Source organism: Gadus chalcogrammus, unplaced genomic scaffold (genome assembly GCF_026213295.1).
Source record: "Gadus chalcogrammus isolate NIFS_2021 unplaced genomic scaffold, NIFS_Gcha_1.0 GACHA062, whole genome shotgun sequence".
NCBI classification, from domain to species: domain Eukaryota; kingdom Metazoa; phylum Chordata; class Actinopteri; order Gadiformes; family Gadidae; genus Gadus; species Gadus chalcogrammus.
The window spans coordinates 61,630-89,075 of NW_026613497.1; the positions used below are offsets into that span (position 1 = coordinate 61,630).

At 44.6% G+C, this 27,446-nt stretch overlaps 1 protein-coding gene across 1 annotated transcript; it reads left to right on the plus strand.

The window, feature by feature from the left end:
- Positions 1-529: 529 nt before the first annotated feature.
- On the plus strand, positions 530-27,187 carry gpsm1b (G protein signaling modulator 1b). The gene is made up of 14 exons (XM_056584985.1): positions 530-779; positions 8,409-8,630; positions 10,228-10,363; positions 11,385-11,527; positions 13,030-13,153; positions 13,392-13,507; positions 13,886-14,041; positions 14,392-14,500; positions 15,913-16,027; positions 18,237-18,304; positions 18,439-18,603; positions 22,444-22,579; positions 22,985-23,190; positions 24,839-27,187. The coding sequence occupies exons 1-14, from the start codon at positions 727-729 to the stop codon at positions 25,022-25,024; spliced, it is 1,935 nt and encodes a 644-aa protein (XP_056440960.1). The 5' UTR covers positions 530-726; the 3' UTR covers positions 25,025-27,187.
- The last annotated feature ends 259 nt before the right edge of the window (positions 27,188-27,446 follow it).

The following is a 27,446-nucleotide window of genomic DNA, read 5'->3' on the forward strand; positions in this document are numbered from 1 at the left end:
ATTGCAGCAAAGGCAAGGTTGATTCTTAGGTTTGAAGTTTGATTATTTTTCTTTTACAAAGGGACTAAATATCACATTAAAAAAAAGGAAGTAAATATACAGGATTATAGCCGTAGGTTAATTTCCATCCTTAGTCCCTGACTGGAAGATTGTCCCTAAATAAATCCCTAAGCCTAACCCTAACAATTAAACAAAATAAAACAAATCATAATATACACATACTGAGTAAAACATCAGAATATACACAGGGTTAAGAGATATTACTAGTGTAATATTAATATTTCAATATTACACTAGCAAACAATGATGCATGTTGTAAAAAACGTGTGATTTGCCAAAAGCATTTGGGCGAAACAAAAAAGCTGATTGTTATTTGCACAAACAAAAGGCAAAATGATACGCTATGCACCTTGTGTGTGTTTGGGATGCGCCTCTTCTCCCAATCAGAGCCAAACTCCACATGGACCCTGTGTACGCTACTCGCCGGGCCCGTGACGTAACTCTGGAGGGGGAGGGGCCCGGTCTTTTATGGTTTTGACTGCACAATACCTCACTTCCTCGGCAGGCAGGCAGCTGCCATTTCTGTGCCGAGTGAAAGGAGGGAGACAAGAGAGGTATCAGCTGCTGAGCGGCTCAAGACAGACAAGAAGCCCGTGGGTGGATATCTCGACGGTGGCCTCAGCTGGGTGCGAGGAAGCAAGGAAGCAAGGAAGCAGCAGCGGCTTGATGGCTGCTAACGGGCTGGACCAGGACCTGGCCAGCAAGAGGCTCCACTCAAGGTAGATAGCTGTTCGTTCACTGATTTGTTTCCATGTTCGTACCTGCCCTTTGTATGTTGGTCCACAAAGAGATAAAAGGAAAAAGAAGAGCAAAGAAAGAGAGAAGCTAACGTGACGCCCGGCTAAGTGCCTTAGAAGTAGCTAAGAAGAGAGAAATGTTTGAGCTGCCTCTCGCTACGTTATACATCTTATGAGCTCAGATGTGCAGCCATGCTCGTTGTTAGTTCCGTTAGATCTCAGCCCTTGCCCTTTGGCTGACTGACAGCTCTTCCCCTTTTTCCGGAACCACTGGTCTGCGGTTGAACTGCAATCGCGTAGTGTATTTGAACCGCCGACCGACGGGTCTACCAGTAGGGAGCCACGTAGATGGTGTGGGGTGTATGAGAGAAATATAGGAGTGTCAAGAGAGCTGGAAAAGTGGCCCACACACGCACTGCGGACACACACTGGAAAGAGTCCTGGGTACACATGGCCCGTGTTTAGATGAGCCCAGCACAGCGTCCAGTCCAGCAGGGACCACAGGAATCATTAACCACATCCACGCAGTCACCTCTGACGTGTTAGGCCTACCCTTTCTCCTCTGTTGTGGGGGTAGACTTTGTGCTATTTTATGAAACAAAATAGTACCGATTTGAACAAAACTTTTTTTTATGCACTGATTTCTAATGTCGTTGACTTTGTCTACTTTATGTAAAAAGTCGTTAGTGGTGTAAATGTGGTCAAGTGAGGTGTGTGTGTGTGTTTATATATAGATGATGTATAGCTTATACTTTTGTTGTATGCCGAAAACCGTGATGACATCACCCCATATGTCCCAGTGGCCTGACGCAGAGGGCCCGTTCAGCATGTCAATGACAACGCTGTCACTTGACATTCACTGCCCCTCCAAGGTTGCCCCAGAGAGAGAGACACACACACACACACACACACACACACACACACACACACACACACACACACACACACACACACACACACACACACACACACACACACACACACACACACACACACACACACACACAGCCACATAGTTTGTTTACATCATAAGGTCTAGCTAGCCCACAGAGTGGTACAGCATCACCACCACTTTACATAACACACGTTTGAAGTACATTCCTGACCTTTGTAGAATGAGGTCTGCATGTGTGTGTGTATATTTTAAAGTGTGTGTCTTTCATCTTCAAAACCTGTAGTGCCTTTATCATGCTACTTCATTTTGTTGTACTATGCAATGATATCTTGAATATATCTTTTAAGTACTTCCTTTCAGATATTTATATTGCAGCTATTAGCTAGTATACATATAATTAGAATTTAAGAATAGTGACAACTTTGGAATGAATACAATTATGTAATGTAATGCAATAGAATAGAATAATTGCATGTACAATGTGGGCGGGCAAGAGAGAGAACATAAAAAAGAACATTCTTAAAGAATATCTTTTTGGTTTCCCTGACGACTTGCCTTGGCAGTCTGTAATTATGTCTGGATTAGTACTCAGTGCACAGAGTTTCCCAGCGAAGCCACAACTCCACCAACAGCAGCACGATGCTGGAGAAAACAAAATCAGCCTCGGAAGAATAGAATACAAAATGAAGGAAGTTTGATTTGACCCCCCCCCCCCCCCCCCCACACACACACACACAGACACACACACACTCTCCTCCAAACCATCTTGAGAGAGCGAACCACCTCCTAAAAAAGGGGATTTATTAGTGGAAAACTGGAGTGAATAAACTGAAGGTCTGAGTAAAACTTTTAGACATAATAAAATATGTTAGATTTGTAGAACCAATCTCCATGCCAAGCGGTCCACAATGGTTCAGATCATCTAATACAATCTGTCTGCCAATGAAATACCTGCAGGATATCTGAGCATGAGGTGAATTCAATTATCTGCCTTGGATTTTATACAAGACCCTGTTGTGAAGACGATCATCTTCATGTTACTTTTACCATCTGAAAAGCTCATTTATTTTATTGTTGCATATTTCAGAACGTTATTAATTATCTCAGTGATAGATTTTCATGTGTCACGTACTGTAGGAAAAATTGTACTCCACTGATGATGGGTTTGTGTCAAGAATAACGCGTGACTAAAAGTCCATGGTAAGCTTAGCTATGTTCACACTAAACTGTTTTTCCGTTCCAAGGACACAAATGATTGCTTATGGCAAAGTTCAGCTTACGAACAAACCTCATTTTTTAAACCTCTCTTCAACTTATTTCGAAATAAGCGCTGTCCATTATGAGTTGCGTTGCCGTAGTTACAACACACGGAGACCAGTCTTTTCTGGAGACCACAGGCTGACTATTATGGGATGAATGTACCCCAAACAGACCAATTAGAGTGGGAATCAGAGGAGAGAATAGCAGAGCGCGCCACTCTGAGGCATTCTTGAGTTGACCACAAAGACGGCAACAATGGAAATCTATATATCTTAACTGTCAGACAGACCGTTGGCTATGGTTTTCCTTGAATTCTCAAAATGTTCATGTGTTCCCCCCCCCCCCCCCCCCGCCGCCCAATTTTTTATAGTTCTGACTATTTATCTATTCTATTCACATTTTTTATGTTAGGCCTTGAGATGATGATGATGAGGCCTCAACATTCCTAAATCATAAAATGTGGCTGCTCTTTTTGTCATTTAAGTTAAATATAGTTTGTTTAATATTTACAATTTGCATATTCAGAACCTACATTTTTCATGTTATGAGAATATTTGATTCATCTTAACTTTCTTTGAGCATGATGCTATTTCCTGTTGATCATACATCTAAATAGGTCTATATTTAATCTGTGTAACAATGCTACCGGTCAACCTAGTTTCTAATTATGACTTTACAGACATTCAGCAGTGCTACTTACTTGTACCTAACCTGATGTGTAACAAAACCATTATCTTACTACTTACCAGTGAGAAAAATAGCATGGCATGTTTCCATCAGGTTTGATTTCCATATTCAATTTGACAACTTTGTCATGCGATGGATGATTTGCAACTTGGTTTAAATCCCCAAGGAAATGCTAATAAGAGTAATGACAATGTATTTACCTTTTTAAATATAGTGCTCAAAAATGCGCTCATTTTACTATTCCGTCGTGCGACTCTCCACCTCGGAGTCATTCTTGGTTTTCCTTCTGTTATTACCTCAGTCGACCCCTATTCCTCTTTGTGTATTCAGGCCACTGTCACCATGGCCTGGCCTTTTCTGTTGTTGTGAAGAGAAGTAGGCCAATCAGCCATTCTTTCAGCATTCATGGGTGGTCATTAATTCAATTATTAACCTTATGTAACCTCTGAAGTGTGTGTGATACTCTTATACAATAGTAGTCAAAAAACAATGGATTTTATCATTGTATGACTTTACCAGCAATCTGATTGAAAGCACTTTAGTTCATATTTCTGCTTCATTTTATTGCAGTCACTGTTGAGACATGATATAGTACATTATAACCTGCATGTTATTCTACTTGTTAGGGGGTTTGATTCCCCGCCAAAAGGTTCTGGCATCAAATCCCAGTTACCCCAGTATACCTGGAGGCAATATCAGCTGTGTCTACCTGTAGACGTCCTTGAGCAAGAAGCCTATCCCCTTACCTGCTCCCTCACTGCACGGGAACCGCTAGCTGTCGGCTAAATGTCTGAATACTAAAAAAACGATCCACCTGATTTGGGTCATTCCCTTCTCCTCTACCCAGAGCTGACACTATTTTCCTCCTAGAAATGTTGGGATGGCACTTCACAACACTGTGCTCCTGATGGATACAGACCGACAGTATCTTAAGACACAGGCCCGAGGCGCTGGAGGAAAAGGATTTGAGTCTACTAGGCTTGCATTCTGTGGCCCTTTTTTGGTGGGTTCAGCCTGATATATGATGGGACATAATGGGAATGCGGAGGCTAGACAGCTCCCTCACAGGTCTATTGCCATTTATAAAAATGATCTATGAAGCATATACAAAGTCTAACTCTCACAACTTTTCCTTTATTTGTGTGCATTGTTTTTTCGAAGTGTATACTATATGAACGTTTCATATCGTACAGCGTTTTGCTTGTTGGGTCTGGTTTCTTATCAAATACTTTTTCATCGATTTTGAGGCTGTAGGCCTATTTCCCCCTGCAGTTCTTTTCTTCTTGGCAGGAATGCAAAGAAGTCTTAATCCACTGGCATCTTTGAATAGCATTTGGCAAGTCTCATCATGAAGTTTTGCATAGGCATGGACTTTGTTTTTTCCATGCATATGTGTGGAAGACATTCAAAATAAACAAAGATGCCAGGTGCTGACCTTTTCCCAGCACTCTCCCCCACTGCATGTGCTAGTATCATTCAATGTCCATCTTTTAAGTCTCATAAATTATTCAAATTTTGTTGTTTTTCTTCATAATCAGTTTAATTAACACAATTTTAGTTCTATCCCTGACTCGATTGGCTCATGATTCTTTTTCTGTTGAATGTTTGTCTGTAGATCCTCATCCATTTAGGCATTGTATGTCTGTTGTAGTGAAACTATTTCAAAGATTACTACAAAATATTGTGGCCACATTGAGTTGAGGTTGTCCTATCGAGTGTTGACTTAATCATTATGCTTCCATGATATGGTCAATTGTATATTTTTTTAATACTGAGTCAGACATTGCCATTGAATGGAAAAAATAGCGATGGTACTTTTGGATGTGCTGGTAGCATTTGAAGTTGGATTGAAGTTATCTTATTTCAGCTGCTGAACAAACTGTGTGCGTGCGTGTGTGTGCGTGCGTGCGTCAGGTTGAAGGAGATGGTGAAGTTGCGACACAAAGATGCAGGGAACAGTGTGTCCCAATCTCAGTTGTTTTTACACAAGAGCTTACCTTCCAGTGAAGGGTCCTTTACTGGAATCGGATGGCGCCTGTATTCTTTTCATGTATTGTCGTCTTAAGTGTTCTCCACAAAGATGTGTCATAAAAACACAGACCTCATTGAAATTAGATTTTGTTTTGACCACACTTGGTTGTTTGTATTGTTTGCTTCTATTCTATTTTACATGAGCAGATGGCAGTCCCTAGAATGGGGAACTCTTGTCTGCAAGACATTTAAGCCTTCTCAGCTCTCTGAACTCATAAGACTATAATTCTAATACCAATGGCCATGCATTGTCTGGATCCCAGAAATCGACCATCAACATTAACGTGTGTTTACCTTGACACCCGCGCGTGACGGGTCACTTCCTTATTACCAAGTGCCTGTTCCAGCCTGTCCCTACCTACCTGATCATGCGTCTGCAATCCAGTCCGCCGCTGTCAGCACATAGCTGGATTAGTCTTGCCTACTGCATTGTGTTCTCTTCATCCAAGAAGGTACTACAGGTCAGTGGATTAGGGATTTGCCAAATCTCTCTCTCTCTGTATCTCGGTCTCTTTCACTCACTTCATTTCCTCACTAGCTACGTCTCCCCGGCCACTGTCTGTCATGTATTGTGATATAGAGTGGTGGGGTTAATCTTGCTGTGATTTGGAATGTATACGTTGGGACACTTCTTCCTTTGGACTTGTTGCACTGTTTTTCCGGACCGTTGAGGGCTGTGGCTGAGGATGTGGAAATGTTACAGATCTCTGCAGGTTGTGGAGGACCTGAGAACCAGATGCAGTGTTTGGCCTTTAGCGGTATTTCACATGAACAGTTTTCGATTGGACCGTCTCCAGGTTTTGGCTGCTAAGAGACTGCTCTTCTAATAACTCTCTCTTTGACATTTTGATGGATTGAAAAGAATCAGACACATTTTTTCCAGTGTTCTTTTCTTTTAGTAGTCCACCAAATATTTCCCATTTTCTCTTATTCGTTTTCATAGTTTATTTTTATTTTTCCTTCGACCCCTTACTCCTGCCTAGTTTTTGTTTTGAGATTATAATCTGTTTAGGTATTCAGGGTTGTGTTTAGCCACTAGACTGATGGGGTCTTTTCATCCAGTAAAAACCGGGAGAACCATCAGTTTAAATCACTGTAGCATACTTTTGGTCAACGCATGCTTGGCTGCCGCAAAGCTGCTATTTTAATAATTTGGCCTCTGAACAATCTATTCCGTTTTTTTATTCTTTGTTTTTTCTGACCGATTGAAAACAAAGACATTTTCTTTACCACTTGGCTGAGTCGGTCTTACTCTGTGTACCTCTGGTAGAGGGGACAATTTGCAAGCAACACTCAAACGAAAACTATGTCCAGTGACCTTTGCCCCCTGCCCCCCATGGCTTTGGAGGCTTGCCCCCTGAGCGGGGCAGAGAGAGCGGTGTGTCGGCTGGTCCACCAAGGGCCCCGGCCCCAGGCGGTGCTGAAGCCTGTACGCATTGAGCTGCAGACCTATGTGGCGAGAACCCGGAAAAAGCGGAAGATCAGGTACTGACGGGCGATGGTAGTCCAAAGAGAAAGTGAAAGTAACATTTACTGGAGAGCCCCGTGGCGTGTCACCGTGGGCAGAAAGCCGCCCTCGCCTCCACCCCTCCCTCCCGACCCCCTTTATGCGCTACACCTCTGCATCTAACGGGAAGGTCCACCATAGGCTTCGGTTATTGTACCTCTTACTTATTGTTCTGCGTCTGTGATCTCGGCGTAGTCCGCCCGGTATGGCCGAAGTTACTAATTCTGTGACATCTGGTAATCTGTATAATGTGTAGATGACATGTTGTGCAAATGAACCTATGTGGCAACTGCAAATATCAACTAATCATAAATGAACTGAACGGTGACGAAGAGACCCATGGAATAACTACTGCGCCTATTAGGCGAAACACACACACACACACACACACACACACACACACACACACACACACACACACACACACACACACACACACACACACACACACACACACACACACACACACACACACACACACACACACACAGACACAGAGAGCGCGCGCGCCCCTCCATCCTCCGCTCTGTATTGATTCCTGGGGATGGGCAGTCTGCTGTTGCTAGCGGGGAGGAACACATGGTAGCAACAGCCTCTTTTGCATGCCCCCGTGTCGGCCTGGCTGGCCCCGGCGGTTGCCGTGGTAACAAAGGCATTCGAGGTGTGGGTGGACGAGCACGCGGGGCTCTGTTCTCTGTTCGATGGTCTCCGTCTCGTACGCTTCTGGCATTCATGCGCTTCATTTACATTTCCCCCCCCCTCGCCCTCAAATCACATTGGTAAATGCGTCTCCATGCGTTCCTCAAACGTCATGATATCGGCTTATGGAATGCCTCCCGCTCAAGGAAGATGGAGCGATTGATTGCATTCTGCGGGAAAGGTCATCAGTACATCTGGCAGACAAAGCTGCCATGGTAATGCTTCCCTTCTCCATTGCGAAGGATCAGTGTATGATGGATGTACTCACAAACACGTTTACCAGTACTCTGAGGGTCAGTAAATCGTGTCTTCAATCCAGTACTATTTATTTTGGCACTAACTAACGCGTGTCATTCACTAGCAGGCAGGGTGGTGGCATCTTGCTCATGGCGGCCTACCGGTTAGGCCGCGGACATTGGGGCATTGAACCCAGAAAGCCTTTTGTTCAGAAAATCAAACTCTCCACCCTAATCAACATGACATCCACAACAAGGGTTCTAATCGTCCCCTCCCACTCCTTCCCCTCTCCCAGGATGGAGGCGTCCTGCCTGGAGCTGGCGCTGGAGGGGGAGAGGCTGTGCAAGGCGGGGGACTTCAAGGGCGGGACAGCCTTCTTCGAGGCGGCCGTGCAGGTGGGCACGGAGGACCTGAAGACCCTCAGCGCCATCTACAGCCAGCTGGGCAACGCCTACTTCTACCTGAAGGAGTACGGGAAGGCCCTGGAGTACCACACGCACGACCTCACCCTGGCCAGGTGAGTGATGTTGTGCTGCCCTGTGTTTTAGAACGGGAGTCTGTTCTGCTGCTCCTGTGTTTTAGAACGGGAGTCTGTTCTGGTGCTCCTGTGTTTTAGAACCTTATACCCGGATGTATAAGGGCTAGATCATATGTCCTACCTGTTGGTACAGTCCACTGAGTCGGCTGATAGGTTGATCTAACATGTAATCCGGCTTTGAGAGGTGATGTCCTTGTAGGGTCGATTTGGAAAAGCCTTGCAATGGCTGACTAACTATACACCTGGTGTTGAAACAGCGGGCCTGTTAGAATGTCAAATCATCTTAAAATGCACTTAACATATTGTGTTATTTTTTTTCCTTACCTTATTTTCCTTTTTGGTTGACATCCCTTGTTTACATGCTTGTCTTTGATTTTGTTTCATTGATTGTCCTTTAAATGCCTATAAAAGATAGATTGGGAGTGCATGTCCTAGGCAGAAAAGCCAACCATTGCCCTGGTTCAAGGGAGCATAAATAAGTATAAATAAACCTACCTCACCGTGTAAGTTTTCATGCATAACGGCTGTGTGACAGCAGTACAGCTTTATGGCTAACAAGAACCTATGCACTCAAATAGCCTTTTATTTTCCGCCATCCAACTCAGTCATCCATCGCCGTGTCCTGATAACCCTCGCGTCGCCTCACCGGTTCCTTGTTTTACCTTTGGCGTGCTTTACATAATTAGCCTCTGTGGTGAACGACACCGCCTGCGGTGCGGAGTGCGGTTGGCGGCCAGGCTGGGAAGCGATTAGAAGCAGCAGGAAGTCTGTGCCATGTTACATTACAGCACCAGCATGATCTTCCGCACCCTCCCGCCGTTCCGCCGAGGAGAGACGTCTGTCAACATATGCTAACCAGTCTAGAGCACCATGTCAATCGTGAACGTTATCAGCCGTTGAGCAATGTTAGCCACTCGGTTGCACTAGCTTGGGGTAGCACCACGGCTATGAGCATTGCTTATTAACAGGAAACACGAGCCACACGGGGATGGTAACTGTGATTTAGCAGGGGCTGTTTTCCAAAGCAACTCAACGCAGTGATTTCGGGTACAGGTCATAAAAGAGCAGGTAATGGGTTTGGGGGTTCGAACCCTGAACCTTTTTTGGGCTGGATCCCAAAGCGCTAAAGGTGCTGCACACCACATCAACACTCGCACTGTTCACATCAACATGAAGTACAAGGTTATTAAAGTTTAAGTCTGCAGCAGCAATTGGCTTGTCCTCAGGGACCGGTTTGAGCCAGTTTATCGGCCCAACAGGTTTTGAGTAGGAAGGAGAACGCGAGCAGGAGAGGCTGGTTGTTGGTATGTGACTGAGATACGACATAGCGACGCCTGGGGTCGGTACTCCATCATGCGGTGCAGTCTGGGATTTGACAGTAGATGACAGTCCAGAAGGCCTTCGATTAAAAACTTGCTTAGCACTTTCTTCCAACTTTCCTCCACAATCATTTGATTGTGAAACATTTTGAACCGTTCAAGAGTACAGAGTATTTTGAACCGTTCAAGAGTACAGTACAATAAATTGGTTTTGGGGTGGGTTCTTCCTTTTTTTTTACCTTGTGTTCTCCTTCCAGGACGATAGGGGACAGGATCGGGGAGGGGAAAGCCAGCGGTAACCTTGGCAACACGTTGAAAGTGTTGGGGCGCTTCGACGAGGCGGCCGTGTGCTGCCAGAGACACCTGGACATCTCCCAGGAGCAAGGGGACAAGGTAGACCTGCAAACACACGCATTACACTACGTCGATTCTCACATACAACTGTAGGATGCATACCTACCGACTTGTTGTTTCGGACGCACATTCTCACGTTGGAGTACACAAACTGTAAGCATTTCCACTGACTCGTATGCAAGTGGTTAGCACAGATGAATAAAATGTAGATTTATTTTGACCACATTTAGATATAATAATCTTATATTTTGCTTCCTACAAGTCACCCCACAGTAGGATGACTGTTTATTATAACGAGCAGTCACCCCACAGCCAGTGCTGTTAAAAACATTGACCCACGGTTTGGTTCGCTAATGATTGGGCCTTTATTCTGAAAGATCAATACGGTTGAAACAAGTCCCCTGCCGTGTGGAGGCGTTGTGCTTCGTAGAAGACAGTTTGTTCCCTCTGAGACACGACCCGGGAGGGCTTCTTCCTCGACCTGCCTCGCAAAAGCACACCGATTCTCAAAGGGGTGACTCATGCTCTGCACGGTTGGAAACATCGATCTCACTCTCGTCTGTCTGTGACTTTGCCTCAGGACATCTATTTCATCGCACGGCAGCCCATTGAGATTAGTTTAGTTACTGCTCCATGACGTGATGTAGCAGTAACTAACAGGTTATAAAAAGTATATCCTGATAACCCTGTACGTATTCCTATTAGGGTAAGCTTTTCCTTCCTTCGCCCACCTAACTTCCCATCCAATGTGTAGTTGTAATTCCCGAGTGTTGGGTTTTCAATTAAAAGCACTTGAGTACTGATTTAGCAGTGATGCTGCCGAGTGCCTGACTCCCACACAAAATGAAATGTAGTGCATTCTGAAGAACATGCATTAACGCCTGACCTGGCCGAGAACCACCAAAGCATTGCGCTAAAATGTACGTAACTAAAAAAAGAAAAAAAACGATGCTGCACGACCACATAATATCAATACTATAAATAACCGGAATGAGTGCCGAGTGGAGTAGCTATAGGAGCTCGCCTACACGGCCTCAGACCTACTCCCGTGTGTCTGCAGGTGGGCGAGGCCAGGGCTCTGTACAACATCGGCAATGTGTTCCACGCCAAGGGCAAGCAGCAGCTGTGGGGCTGCACCCTGGAGCCGGGAGAGCTGCCCTCCGAGGTCCACGACACCCTGCAGAAGGCCACCGGCTTCTACGAGTAAGGACAAGCCCTCAAACAGCTGCTGTCAGGGGGAAGGGGATGGTAGAGGGGTGGTACATGGTACTGCTATGGATTGGACCTGGTCCTAATCTTGACCTGACTGCCCTCTGGTTGGAACGTGTAGGATAGCGTAGGATAAGGACAGCAATATAGCCCAGCTCTCTAAATAAAGACATTTTCCACCAGGAGTTTAAGAAAGGGACTGTTGGGCGGGGACTAGCTCAAACAGGCAAGTCTCTGGTTTTTCCTTGTAAATGCAGTGTTACAGTGGTCTTTAACAATGTGGGGTCCAACACCCCACCACATAACATGCATAGTTTTGAGTCAACCAACAAGCGCCTTAACATCAGTGTTTCAAAGAAATGTAGTGTAGTTCACTCATGGCTATGAACCATGACGTCGATTTTTCCTCGCTGTACTTTGAAACCTTTTTTCAATTAATGTATTCCTCCTGCGATCCCATCTGCATATCAGAAGATCCAAAGTACGGTGTTGACCACAGGGCTCGAGCACACTATTCCAGGGTACCGAAACACACGCACACGTGAACGGTTTGTCGCCATCAGGAACCACACGCAGTCTGTGTCTAGTTCCCCTGTGGATGTGTCTATTGAAACGCGGGAGGGGGAGGGACACTCGCTTTATCAGGGCTGTTGGGGACGATTATAGCCCACTCGTTACTGAGCCTCGGGCAATTAACAGCACAAGGTTAAGCGGTCAATAATGACCCACAAGAGTGTTTCACTGGCACGTACTAGGAAATAAAAAGCGGTTATCTGAAGTGCTCGGGGGAATTAGGAGTGTGCACACAAACGGATTCATCGGAGTGGTGTGACGATGGTAAACGTTTTTGACGACCCCTTATCAGTGTGTTTTATTGCCATGGGATTCTATGATAGCTGTTTGAACACTGATACTGTGCTTGACATACAGCTTTTTAGTAGGTTGTTATGCTTTTTCATATACATTACATGTTAAGGGAAACGGCTATGCAATATGCTGGCATCTGCATTTTCAACTTTAATTAACGGTTTACAATAAGGGTACCTAATTAACCATTAATTAGTTAATGCAATATTAAGCATTGGCCTACAGTCAGTTAACAATTAATTATTGGTCTAGTAATCATTTACTTATGGTCTTCATGTATTCACGGTATTCATTTATACATTACTTAATAGGTTTAAGGTTAACCCTAACCCACTACCCTTCACGCATTCATTGTTTTTAGTGAATCGTTCATTAATGTACCATTATTGCCACGGGTGCATTATTAACTATTTAGTTAATTAGCAGATACTTTAATCCAAAGCAAACCTAACCCTATTTCAGATGCAGATTGTTTAGGAGTACGAAGGGGTTCAGCACCTTGCTCCAAGGACTGAAGGCTGTGTACATCAAACCTGGTCCTATCTGCCATGCAGCCTCCTAACCCCCACACCCCAATAATAATCCCCCCCCCCCCCCCCCCTCATGTGATGTGGTGTTCTCCTCACCAGGAAGAACCTGGGCCTAGTCAAAGAGCTGGGCGACCGCGCCGCCCAGGGAAGGGCCTATGGTAACCTTGGCAACACGCATTACCTGCTGGGGAACTTCGTGGAGGCCATCAAGTTCCATCGACAGGTGAGACGTGCTCCTCCTATAAGCTTTTGTCCTGTATCACAGTGATACGTGTGTGTATACAACACAGCACGATACAATGCAGTAGGAGCACTATACAATACTGGCGTGTTCGACCTGCGATTCATAAATTAATTAAATGTATTATTCATAAATAATTTGCATTTCATTTTAATTATGCTCCTTGATTATAGTCCTGAGCCCTTTGGTGTTGCTGAACACGTTTTGTCCTTTTTTACAGAGGCTGTCCATTGCCAAAGAATTTGGTGACAAAGCAGCAGAGCGCAGAGCCTACAGTAACCTTGGCAACGCTCTCATATTCTTGGGCCAGTTCAACACTGCCACGGAGTACTATAGGTAAGGGGAGACAGAGGGAGCACTCTGCCCTCCAGTGGTGGAGTTGTAAAATGCATGTTGAAAATTCGACTTTTTCTTTTCTTTATATGTATAGATATATATATTTTTAAGTAACTTCACATTTTTTTCAAATGGTATGGATTTGTCTTTCACTCCATTTTTTTTCAATTCATTTTGATAAAATTAGATGATACTTAGCTATCACAGACTGGAATTGTTTGTGTCACAGTAAAAATGTACAGGTCAATAATATATATAACTAAATATATATATAAAAAAAGCTAAAGAGAAAATACATAACAGCACAAATGTATTTGCATTAAAAAAAACGCTTGCACGTCTTCCTAATCAATGCGTCTGTTGCGCGGACGTGTCCAGGAAAACCCTGCAGCTGTCCCGGCAGCTGCGGGACCAGGTGATGGAGGCGCAGGCCTGCTACAGCCTGGGCAACACCTTCACCCTGCTGCAGCAGTACGAGAGGGCCATCGACTACCACCTCAAGCACCTGCGCATCGCCCAGGAGCTCACGGACCGGTGAGGGCTCGCCGCCGCCCGGGAGCAATAAGACCCCTTTACAGGAGCTGTCGCAGGCAGAGGCAGATCTGATGTTTGTTCTGCCTTTAGGTTGTTCTGGTGGCTTTCACGCTTTGACACGGCAGTTTAGGACAAAAATAGTTGTTTTCCTGCATGAAAGAGCAGTAAAACATCTAAATATCAGTCATTAATATTAGCCATTTTCAAATCTACTGATATCTACAGATACCACTTTTTTTTTTATCACTGGTCAATCAATAGCGTATCCCTGCTGTTTAGCCGTTTAACACCCTGCGTACTCCCCGCTGGTTGAGAGTGACCGTGAGCTAACGTCGTGTCGCTGTGCTCAGGGTGGGCGAGGGTCGAGCCTGCTGGAGCCTGGGGAACGCCTACGTGTCTTTAGCCAATCACAGACAAGCTCTCCAATATGCCAGGAGGCACCTGGACATATCCAAAGAGGTGAGCGCGTCTCAGAACACCATTCCCTTTGATGGAACGGCAACCTGTGTACTGTGCTTTATTGTCGTTGTCTCACCTACCTGTAAATCGCATGGATCTGAAAAGAACGTACAGTTTAGTGAATTCCTCCCCATGAAAATCCACCAACACATCTCTTCGCTCCCCCGCCCCAAAATCACAGTTTGCTGTCAATAGACTGTTCCACTCCTACTTGGGGATCTAGAGGGCCTACTATGTTATATAGCAGAACCTCTGATCCAGTAGTCCCACTGTGCTATAGCAGAACCTCTGATCCAGCAGTCCTACTGTGTTATAGCAGAACCTCTGATCCAGCAGTCCTACTGTGTTATAGCAGAACCTCTGATCCAGCAGTCCTACTGTGTTATAGCAGAACCTCTGATCCAGCAGTCCTACTGTGCTATAGCAGAACCTCTGATCCAGCAGTCCTACTGTCTTATAGCAGAACCTCTGATCCAGCAGTCCTACTGTGTTATAGCAGAACCTCTGATCCAGTAGTCCCACTGTGCTATAGCAGAACCTCTGATCCAGCAGTCCTACTGTGTTATAGCAGAACCTCTGATCCAGCAGTCCTACTGTCTTATAGCAGAACCTCTGATCCAGCAGTCCTACTGTGCTATAGCAGAACCTCTGATCCAGCAGTCCTATTGTGCTATAGCAGAACTTCTGATCCAGACCTGGATCAGAAAGGGATTTTGGAAGTGTATTTCCACAGTGATCGGTCTACTACACCGTGTTGATCGGAAACCTTTAAGGACACCTTTTCTCCGTTTACAAAGAATTTGTGTTCGCCAATTACACACTAGCAGACCTCCATACGAAGCAAAATAAAGGGAAACTCCCCATTCATCAAGATTTGAGCTTGACTGCCGGAAGACAGTCTTCACTTAAGTATGCAGGCTTCACTTATATAACAAATGCACTCTAACCAAACTACTTGCACACACATTACTAGTTTGAAGTCCTCAAACACTTATTCTTTAACCTGCACATCTGAGTTCTTGTGCCTGTTTGTCTACCAAATATCGGCGTGTTGTATACCGTGGTCTACTCTGCAACGTCGACTCCTGGAACATTGACCTCAGTGCTCTCCGTTGGTCCCATTTGGAAAAATTATATAAACGCTCCTACTTCTCCACAAATATTTAGTGGAAACTGAGTTAATGTTTCCACAATGTTTTCACGTCACATCTATGTAGCAGTACGCTCTTGTATAAGAAGATAGCTGAGTGTGTTGTTTAATTTGGTTTTTGTATCACATAAACATATTGCTTCTGTTTCTATCTAGAGCTGTTTTTGTTTACACACACGCACGCACGCACGCACACGCACACACGGCTAGAAATGTACATGGATGGTCATTGTGTATGTGTTTCTCGGTGGTCATCCCTCAGATCGGGGACAGGAACGGGGAGTTGACTGCCAGGATGAACGTGGAGCAGCTGATGGAGGTGCTGGGGGTGACCGAGACTGACCTTTCACCCTGCAGCTCAGAGTTCGAGATCCAGGGTATGATGTCATCAAGCTGTCATTTTATTACATTATACATATGTTGCAAATGTGTTTGAGGCACATAGTTTGGGCATTACACTTAGCCAGCAGTACTAATTCTAGGAAATTTACCCTCAACATGCATACAACATACAACTCTGGGAAATATTGTGTCTTTAGTCAAATGCAGTCATACAGTCATACTTCAAACTAGTAATGTGTGTGCAAGTAGTTTGGCTAGAGTGCATTTGTTATAAGTGAAGCCTGCATATATAAGTGAAGACTGTCTTACGGCAGTCAAGCTCAAATCTTGATGAATGGGGAGTTTCCCTTTATTTTGCTGTGAAATATTGTGTCTTTAGTCAAATACAGTTGATGCAACCAAAATGATTCATTCAATGATCATTTTCAAAACTGTTCACTACGTTTGTAACAAAATATGATATCCCTGATATTTAATAGTATTTTAAGCATTTCTGGTCCAAGAAGAAGTATATTGGCTGATCTGTGGGGTCATGACATTTCAAGTCCTTCCCTCAACGTCTTTTGTTTAACATGAACTCAGATCACATGGGCATAAACATCCCCATGTTCATCATGCATTGGTCATAAAGTTGCAACCCAGATCGTAAAATCCATTGGACAGGCTAAACCAATATGTTACTATTCATTAACCTCCTAAACCTTAGCTCAGGAGGAGCTTAACATGCTAACCGGCGCTAACAACGCTAATCGGATTGGCTTTCCAATCTCCCAGTTGAAAAAGCGATGGAGTCCAGTGGTAACAAAGTGAAACGTATTGATCATGAGTTATAATGCAGTGTTTTCAACATCTATCCAGAAGTTACTGGGTTTGATTCCCGATGTCCACAGCATTACCCGTAGGTTTCCTGTCCTGTTCTTTCTGTGGTGACAACCTCTTTTCAATCTATCATCTATTGAACGCAAATCCCTTCATTGACGGGATTGCCCAGATTACGAGGGTCTGACTCTGACGTCTCTGTCAAAAAAAAAAGCCTCCTTGTATACATTTTCATTTCGTGTGTAGAAAAATAAGTCTGGAAGCCAGAGACAGACAGCAAAACACAAACAAGAAGAACATCAACACACACAAGCCTGCAGGATGTTATTTGTTTACGGAAAATTCCTATCCGATTATAGAATATGTTGGCAACGTTTAGCGGAATGCCAAGCTGGTGGAATTGGGTTGAGTTCGGTTTGAAAGACTTGGAGACACATCGAAATGTATGATGCTTTCCTCGATTGCTGTGGAATACCATGTCACAGACACGGTGTGTCTTCCACCGTGCAAGGCCAATGCACCACTATAATAATAATTCATTCATTTTCTATAGCGCTTTTCAATGACCAAAAAGACGCTTACAAAATAAAACACGAAGAGGGAGATGACAATCAGGGGGGAGATGCGGAAGACGGCACAACAGAGAACAGAAGCAAGGTGGAGTGTGATTGTAGATGGGGATAGGGATAAGGGTGGTTATGGGTAGGGGAGGTCATAGGCTTGGGAAAAGAGGTACGTTTTTAAACGGGATTTGAATATGGGAAGGGAGGGGGAGTCGCGGACAGGTTGGGGGAGTGAGTTCCAGAGTCGGGGTGCTGTTCGTGAGAAGGCTCCGTCACCAAAGGTTTTGAGTTTGGATCGTCGGGACAGTCAGAGTGAGAGTGGAGGAGGATCTGAGGGTTCGGGAGGGGCGATGGGGGGTGAGGAGGTCAGACAGGTAGGGCGGGGCAAGGTGGTGGAGAGCTTTGAAGGTCAGGAGGAGGATTACGGACCATCCACACTGTTAGCTTTTTCCTCCTCAAAGTCACCTTCGTCGGTTTTGGGGTGGAGGACCTGTTGTTGCCTGAGGTCTGACTCCAGGACCACCAGGTCACGCCCAGGTCCCGCCTTCATCCCCCCACCCCGCCACACACCTGCAGGCTCAGGAAATGTCCCAAATAATGCTTATTGGTCTTGTTGTCTCTCCTCACGCTAATGAAAGTCTCCAGAGCTGAGAAGGAAATAACTTTTTCTTCAAGTTTTACTTGGAACTCATGATCTCTTGCTCTTTTTTTTTCTTTTTTAGGGGTTGCAGATAACGGTCTTATTTTGAAAGACCTATTTTGAATTCCTCACCTTTCTTTGTCGCTCATATTTTGAAGGCTCAAAACTAATTGTAGGGAATTTTTTTTCTTCTAAATTTCTTGTTTTAATGTCTTTTGACAGGGGCGCGCCCCAAATTCACCAAGAGAAACAGCATGGACAGTGTGGATTTGTGGAAGTACTCGGATAAGGTAATCATAACCCAAACCCATACAAAGGCTTGTATCACAGTACAATGAAACCCCATTCACACTACCCCTGTCACACTAGCATTCCTGATTGGTGGAGTCCTAAATGTGAACCAATCCATTGACTTTGACGGCAGAACGGAGACAGCCAGGACCTAGACAGCATATCCCGGAGATCCAAGAGTCAGCTGTCCCAGCCGGGCCCCAGGACTGGCTATCCCGACAGTCAATCATCAGACGACAGGCCATGGGCCGACTCTCCTGTTGACACCGATGACATCACCGTGCAAGTCCCACCCCCAGTAAGTAGAAGCAGTATACTCAATCTAAATCCGATTAATCAATTAAAGATCTTGATTTTTCTTCCAATTATGAATGATTAAATTGATTCAGTTTGTTATTATTATTATTTATGATCAACTAGGTTATTTCATATGTAATAATTCAAATCTTGCATCTGGGAAGACTAGACGTGTGTGTGTTTGTGTGTGTGTGTGTATGTGTGTATTTAATGGCTTGTAAGTAGCCTCTAATTGCAGAAGATTTCAAATTCAATCAGTCTGGCCTCTTCCCTGCGTCGGAGATGCATTAAACCTCTCAGTCCGGGAGCTCCGATACACCGGGCTCCTAATCGAATCAATGAGGGTTGCAACCTGTCAAACAGGGGGCTGTTAATGTGTTTAGCGTGGTCAGTGGAGCGGTGTCCAGGAACCCACCACCCTACGCACTCCATCAAATGGATGTTAAATGCTGACTGATGAACTTGGTGTAACTACCTGGGTTCGTCTGACGCTGCTGCAGACGTTTTCCACTCTCGTCGACCGCACCTTACGCTGGGACACTTTTCTCGAGACAAAGTTTGAAATGGGTTGAAAAGAAAAGAAAAGGAGTTCATGAATTGTGGCTCATGATGATGTTGATTCGGCCCAAAAGTTGTCATGTATTGGTTATTTATTTAGCAACTCTCTTCATATCCTATTCATTAAATATATCAAATTACATTTTAAATTACATTTTTTATCAAATGTATCGTTTGGATTTAATCAAAACAAACCGAATAACTGACGATCAAAAGAATGACCTTGGACACAAGAGGAAAGTGTCCAAGTGTATCCCAAAGAAAGGGAGACGACTGGAATTCTTGTTTCTATAGCGACGGTGATGTCACTGCAGAGGCCGCCTCCCACATCAACGGTCTCTTCTCACTCACTCAAACAGAAAAATGCTGATCAGACCACGGACCCACTATTGCCATCACACAGTAGATCCTTTGTTCAATCGTTTAGTGACGCCACATGACACGCTATCTCTGGGTTTCTGAAGGAGGTGTCCTGAAATGAGTGCTATCAGCTGGCAGGGTCGCATGGAACACAGCTTCAGCCAACTTCATCTGTCCCCTCCTCCTCTCTTCTCCACCCACACCAGCTCCTCCCCTTTCCACCACCTCTCCACCACCTCCACCTCTTCAGTCCCTCTCAACCACCACCACCTCCACCTCCCCTGTCCCTCTCCTCTCCTGCTACCTCCCTCTCCTCTCCACCTCCACCTCCCCTGTCCCTCTCCTCTCCACCTCCACCTCCCCTGTCCACCTCCACCTCCACCTCCCCTGTCCCTCTCCACCTCCACCTCCACCTCCCCTGTCCACCTCCACCTCCCCTGTCCCTCTCCTCTCCACCTCCCCTGTCCCTCTCCTCTCCTGTCCCTCTCCACCTCCACCTCCACCTCCCCTGTCCCTCTCCTCTCCACCTCCACCTCCCCTGTCCCTCTCCACCTCCACCTCCCCTGTCCCTCTCCACCTCCACCTCTCCTGTCCCTCTCCTCCTCCACCTCCACCTCCCCTGTCCCTCTCCACCTCCACCTCCCCTGTCCTTCTACTCTGCACCAACACCTCCTCCCCCCCGTCCCAGGCATATCTGTCCCTGTCCTCCCACTGACCAGCTCTCTCTGCTCTACAATGTGACCTTGATAAGAGGACACACACACACACACACACACACACACACACACACACACACACACACACACACACACACACACACACACACACACACACACACACACACACACACACACACACACACACACACACACACACACACACACACACCTCGCACTGCCCCCATAATGAGTTGTTTTCCCACAGTGGGAAAAGCCGAGTACAGCCGGGACAAAGATGGCCTGCAGGAGGGAGAGGGGGGGAGAGAGAGAGGGGGGGAGAGAGAGAGACGAGACGGAGGGAGACAGAGACGGAGAGTGGGAGGGTGGGAGAGACAGAGAGAGAGGGGGCCTTACAGGGTTAGGCGAGAGTAGCACAAGTTAGTGAGACTGGAAGCCCAGCGGTGTGCATGTCAGTGTGGAGATAGCAGCAGGGGACGACAGCTTTGATAGATAGAGATAGCATCGGGAAGAGGAGCCCATCACGGTAAGAAGCTGGGACTCCATTAGAGTTGTGTATTTATTTATCGCGATGAACCTCTAGATTGACTTTTGGGTGCCATAGTTGTCCGTGCCTTTTATTTCGCCCATGGGGTGTCTAATGCACTCTTTGTCGAGTGCAAATGCAAACTTTCCGATCCAGTTCATAAGATTACTGGAATACGACTGCGATATAACAGGGAAAGTTCACGGGGCGAGGGGGAGGCTGAATTTGATAGGACGATAATTGTTTGGGCTGACCTACATTGAACAATCACTATGTGTGTTCTCATATTGTATCATGCGGAAATCCACCATAGCATGCAGTGGCGTCGGGGCTTATGGACTTCATTATTACAATGGAGGTTTTAATGGAGGTAGGCTGGGGGATGGGAGAGCCGGCCAGGGGATATTATCAGAGAGCTTTCATGAGGAGAACACCATTGGGCCCTTATCGATTGCTGATGCCTTTCATGCCTTTAATTCACTGCTGCTCCGCCATTCCATTACCAGGCCTAGTTTACTTTCAGTCATGCTGCATTTTCAGTGTAGATAATTGATTATGGAGTTATGTTTTGGAATAACCAATGCATATGTTTTAATTTGTGCAACTACAATTTTATAGAACATACAAAATGTTGCATATAAGTGTATGTCACAGAGAATTTGAGTTTAATATAACTATTGGAAGAAATGGTTGCATGATGGTATATCACACAATATATGTTAAGAAAGTATATATCCATGTTTTGTAGACTATAATTGGCTTGTGTTGGCATATTTGTGTTGGGTATTCCTCAATGCTCTACTTGACATCTTCAAAGTTACTGGATACAAATAATGCAAAATAAATTGTTTGTTTGCACTCATTCTTGTGGAGGCACTGTGGAGCCCACAGCTAAATATATACAAATATGCAGCTAATATGATGCAATTGTTGAACAAAACACAGGCATGGGAAGAGACATGTGAAAAGGACTAACAACCTCCACCATATTCCTTCATTCAAACACAAACATGTTACCAATCATGTTTTCATGACTTCCAAAACATTCTTAGACCAACCCAAATTTTCAAAATACATGCTCCAACTTTCTCCATTTGAGAAGAGTTGACCATAGGTCTGTAAGTAGGTAGGATGTCTTAAAGGATTTGTTCTTGTGGGTGCTGCTCACCTTGAATATCCAGGCCAGCCTACAGTTCCTTCCTGGAAGGTAGTCCCACGCGGTGTGTCTGAATTAGATCTCCCTCTTCTGCAACAGGTTGGCAATCTTGGAAAGACTCATTACTTGGGCGACCCCTGTGCCAGTATGTACGACCAAGCCCAAATGGCTGGACAGAAACGCACTACAACAAACCCATCTTAACATACTTAAGGAGAAGCACAACGCAACTCCACAGCTGCTGAGAGACCAACAAACGTGTGTGTGTGTGTGTGTGTGTGTGTGTGTGTGTGTTAGGAAAACCGTTGAATATGAATGTTGTAATTGTAGATGAAAGCAGGCTGGAGAAGCAAAGTGTTGCTGCGTGTCAAGAGGAGTGAACATATTGATTGAATGCAGATGGAGCTAGGTGTCCCCTGGTTCCGGGTTCGCTCCCCAATGTCCACCTACTAGAGCACCGACCCCCTGATCCCTGCCTGCTCCTTACTGACGCGTGTCAGAACGAAGTGGCGATGACAAAATGCTCAATAACAAAATTGTTTTTGTTTTTGTGCTCGTTACCAGAAGTTGGGTCGAGAGCCCTCTGATGAGGACTGCTTCTTCGACCTGCTCAGCAAGTTCCAGAGCAGCCGCATGGACGACCAGCGCTGCGACCTCGACGAGGCCCCCGACGGAGCGGACGCCGCCGACGCCGTGACGGGTCTGTGTTTCCATGACGACAAGTCCTGCTTGCGCCCACTCGACCAAATGAGTCCACAACAAGCGCACCCCCAACCACTCCCCCTGATATTAGTATGGCCCTAGAAGGTTAACCTTGTGGAAGAGGGCTCCACCACGCTGCTTTATTATACGTGAGCAGGTTGGGGCGAGGCCTTTTGCGTGAGGACGCCTTGGGGTTCGAACCGAGAACCGTTCAGGGACTTAAACTTCACCGATCAATTCATTGCATTGCATATAGTTCCCAAATGATAATATTTGGTGAACACAAATTGTTGAACGATTCTGAGTTGCCTTAGCCTAATCCCTTGTAACCGTGGATTGCTCAAAGCCCAAAGGACCTTATGGGAAGCTAGTTCTAATAGCTTGATGTTCCCGTGTCCCACAGACCCCTCCCACAACACGTCCCCCCAGACGGAGGAGCTCTTCGACCTGATCGCCAGCACCCAGAGCCGCCGCCTCGACGACCAGCGGGTTAACGTGGGCAACCTGCCGGGTCTCAGAATAACCCATAATAATCTGGGCCACCTTGTCGGCGAGGGGGACCCCCAGGAGCCCAGCGACGACTTCTTCAACATGCTCATCAAGTGCCAGGTGGGTAGAAGGAAGTGATTCCTCCAGTATACAATGTACACCGGGTCAGCCCGCAGCAACCAACTCTAAAACACACCATGGAGAACTTTCTGGTTTGAGACGTGCGCCACTAAGCGGGATACAGTGATCTAGGTCAATTGCCTGATTTCTGCTGAGAAATCAGAGGAATCTTATTACAGATTCTGAGACGTTCCATTCTAGGAGTTTTCTGGGGGCTCGCTTTGTCTGGCCAATCAGCAGTCAGGTGACATTCACCAGCCCTGTGGATGTACTCCCAGAAGGCTTACTCTTTTCTACGCAAAGTAGTAAAAATGCTGCATTCAGCACTTTCTATAAGAGTACAGTTTTGGTTGTGTGCACGGTGGAAATGCCAGCATAAAACATAATATTAAGTGCATAAACCCATACATGGAAATGTATGGGTCCATGAATGTGCGGTAAAAATAGGGGTCCCAATTAGGGGGTTTGTGTCACCCTAGATAAGGCTATCTTTTCATTGAAAATGTTGCCTACTGTGCTTTAATCCCACAGGAACATTGTCTAATGTCAGTGTGTACTGTATTGGATTGGATGGCTGCTTCAGTTTTGTGTTATCATATGTCAGTGTGTTGGATTAGGTTGGTTCTTCAGTGTAATATTTTTCATTTCTCTGCAGCTTCCCTAATCTAATATCAGTAATACATTTGATTATTTTATATTGCTGCTAAACGATGAATTATGTTTAATAAACGTCATCTAAGGTTTTTTATTTTTCACTGTTTCTTTAGCCTTTAGATTAGATTATATTTGTACTTTATTAAGTGATTAACAACAATTAAGATATATTATAAAAGGCTAATCTCAAATAATGTTTAGTCTTGTTTCAAGGGGTACATTATTGATTAGGTGCTTTATTATTTAGTTACTTTATTCATTCACTAGCAACAATTAACATGCATTATAAAAGGCCTACTCTGTAATGTTGGATTCGATTATGTACTTTATTAATTATTAGGTAATTTACAATGCTTAAAAAAGCGTCTAATTTTACTCTGATAGTTCATTTAGGCTCTCTAACCTAATCGAATGTGTTGGATTAGATTTCCGTGATATATGATCAAATGATTAACTATCATTTTCATCATTTTTGCCCAAGTGTTACTCAAAAGGGGAAACACTTACCCCTAGGGGTACCTTGAAGGATTGCAGGGGGTCCTCCAATTAAACACATTTCTTTTTTTGTTAGAAGTCGTTTTAATATTTTATGCAAAATTTTAAAATAATTCACCCTTTTACAATTTAATTGAATCAGAATCCCCCCCTTTAAAAAACATAAATCAATCTCATCTCAACACAAATATGGTAAATCTTGGATCTTTAAATAACCAATGAATGACCAAAACAGTAAGCGATGCTCAAGCCAATGTTTTTCCCCATTTAATGCTCATGATTAAACAACATGCTCACACATCCATTGTTTATATATATTATATTCTTTTTTTTTCCCATCCCGATATGTTTCATACTGTTGAATGGGGTGCTGGGCTGAAAATAATCCCCCTTATACATATGTATAACGCACCCCATGTACATATATAAAACTAGTTCAGGTAACCCCTGCTCCAGCCCTTCTAACCTCCTCCCTCCCCCTCTCCCCCCCCCCGCCCAGTCGGCCCGGATCGACGACCAGCGGTGCTCCCCCCCGGAGGCGGGCCCCCACGCGCCCACGGTGCCCGACGAGGACTTCTTCAGCCTCATCCAGCGGGTGCAGGCCAAGCGCATGGACGAGCAGCGGGTGCACCTGCACGGGGACGACGAGGACTCCCCCGAGCCCTCCGGGGCCGAATCCAGTTAGTCTCCGGACTCTTGAGTGTCGCGCGTCGAGGGCCCGTGGCGCGGTCGTACATGACGACAAACTGAGCGCGAAGTTCGGATCGTGTCAGAGAATCGTGTTGTTTTTTTATTTTAGGTGAAGGGGGGCGGGGCGTGTGAGTGAGTGACAGATCGTAATGTGCAATAGTCGGCTCGGTGTATGAAAGGTGCTGGTGGTGAGATTTTAGAGCTATGATTTGAGTGTTATCCGTCGTAGGTAGCCATCCTTCAGCTGTTTGTGAGTGAAACGCTCTGAGGATGTCTGTTCCGGTCGGCTGCGCCTGCCCTTCGTAGGGGATCGCTTTGGTTCTGATACCGCTCCCCGCTCGTTTCCGACCAATCAGGGATTCTCTTCCCTGATTGGCTCAGGCAGTCCGTCTTTCCTGTCGGTTCACATTCGCGGACACGCCGTTATCTCTATGGGTGAAAGATGTAGGGTTCTGCTTCCTCTCTTTACAACTCTCAGATCGTACCTTATAACACCTTATTTGGCACCAGGTGAGACGTTGATTAGCCGAAATCTGTCCACTTGTGACATCACGAGTGGGAGTGTCATTCCGGACATATGATTGGTTGATGACCTCAAGACTACCAGTTGGGACGGTCCACCATGGGGATGACTGGAGTTTAACCCTTTCATCGCAAAAAATAATGTCAATGCATTTTGGGGTGTCTGCAAATATTTAACACATGGGAAAGTGATTATGTGGACAGAGATATTTACCCAGTTTAATGCCTTAATCAGTCTGTTTTTTCCTGGAATCGGATTGTATTCCCGCGTCAAACGTCTTGTGATTCCGTGGCGCATGATAAGCATATAACTTGAAGGATTTTTTTTTATTCGTGTGCAGTATTAGGGATAATGAATATCCATGTTTCCACCAACTGCCTCTTAAAATTGGCACATTTGTGATAAGTCAGGTTTCTTTTCATTGGCTTTGTTGATAGGATAGAGATAATTTGGCGTTGTCATTTAAAGTAGATTAAACCATACAAGTAGTTTTATTTAATATATTCTGAAGGCCACAGCAATTTAACATTGTAAAACATGCGTTCATCTACCTATACAGTATAAGGTTAACCAGATGTATTTAGCAAAAAAAAAAACTTCAGACTAGGTATTTATTTTATAGATTTGGTGAGATTATTGTATTTTTTTTTGCAAATTAAACAAATATAAATGAGCAGATTAAATATTTTTAATGGTGAATGTTTTTCAGTGCAGTTTGTGGTCTGGTGCCCTGAACAATAGGGAACAAACGCCAACTATCCGCTCTGTTATATCTGTTCTGTTGCTATTGCGCCACCCTGTGGTTAAAAACCACTATTAATAATAATAATGAATAAAGCTATAGAAATCCACTATAGGCAATGATGGAATTCCCTTTCCATCTATATGTTGGCAGTTTAAGTTGTGATTATGATAATAATAATAATAAATATGCGCTTTGGTTTATGTGCTTATTTCGGTGATTGGTTTGGGATTTAGGAGCTGAAAAATTCATGCAGCGTTCAGTTGGGAGAGTCTTTAAAACAAATGGTGCCTAGTGTGTATTTTGGTTAATTTTGTACATTTTGAGCTATCTTTCGACCTTTGTATGAACGCATTTACCATAGTCTGAGAGAAAATGCATTTAATGGCGTACAATGTTGAAATCCTTTACGAGGGCATATTTGCAGTTTTTAAAGGTAGGGTGAAGCTGGTTTTTCTGTCTTTTCTTCTTTGGGAGATTTTTCAAATTTAAGTATTTAGGAAAGGTTCTGGTCTTGGGTTGGCCTCAGTGAGCCGTTGAGCATTTTCTGTTCATTTTTCTGTTTGTAATGGGTGAGCATTATCAAAAGAATTCCACACGTTACACTTCTGCTGGTCACTGCCATGATATTATGTACATGTAAATATTTTGTATTTGTGTTCCCTTTTCAAGGACATAAAAAAAAGGTCCCCTTATGCTTTTAATAAAAACATTCAGTTGTTTAATTTGGGGTCTTCCCTTGTGTTGCTTTTCACATGCAAACCCATTTGCATTGCATGTTTACTTGTTCATGCATTTGGAAACCAGTAACTAAGATAGGGAGACGATATCCAATGTGTATCATACTAGAACATAACCTTGCCCACTGTACAGAAAGGCAAGAATGAGGTATTCCAGTGCAATTGCAAAATGTAATATCTTTAGGTATATTTATATATATATATATATATATATATATATATATGGTAAAGTATTATTTGCCTAAAACGGTCATAGGATATTTAAAGTCTAATCTAATCTCTCTGTTTGACAAAAGGAATTGCGACTGTTACAACACGTTTCTGTACTTTACATACCTGATATTATCTCTAAATGTTGAAGGTGCTGCAGGACAATGCACAATGTGTGCAGGTCAAGGTGCTGAATAGAACT

Excerpts from the sequence above, each read along its gene's own strand:
- gpsm1b (XM_056584985.1), top strand. The coding sequence starts at position 727 with ATGGCTGCTAACGGGCTGGACCAGGACCTGGCCAGCAAGAGGCTCCAC. Across the intron at positions 14,042-14,391 it reads GCCCAGGAGCTCACGGACCG|GGTGGGCGAGGGTCGAGCCT; the intron begins GTGAGGGCTCGC and ends CGCTGTGCTCAG. Across the intron at positions 16,028-18,236 it reads CTCAGAGTTCGAGATCCAGG|GGGCGCGCCCCAAATTCACC; the intron begins GTATGATGTCAT and ends GTCTTTTGACAG.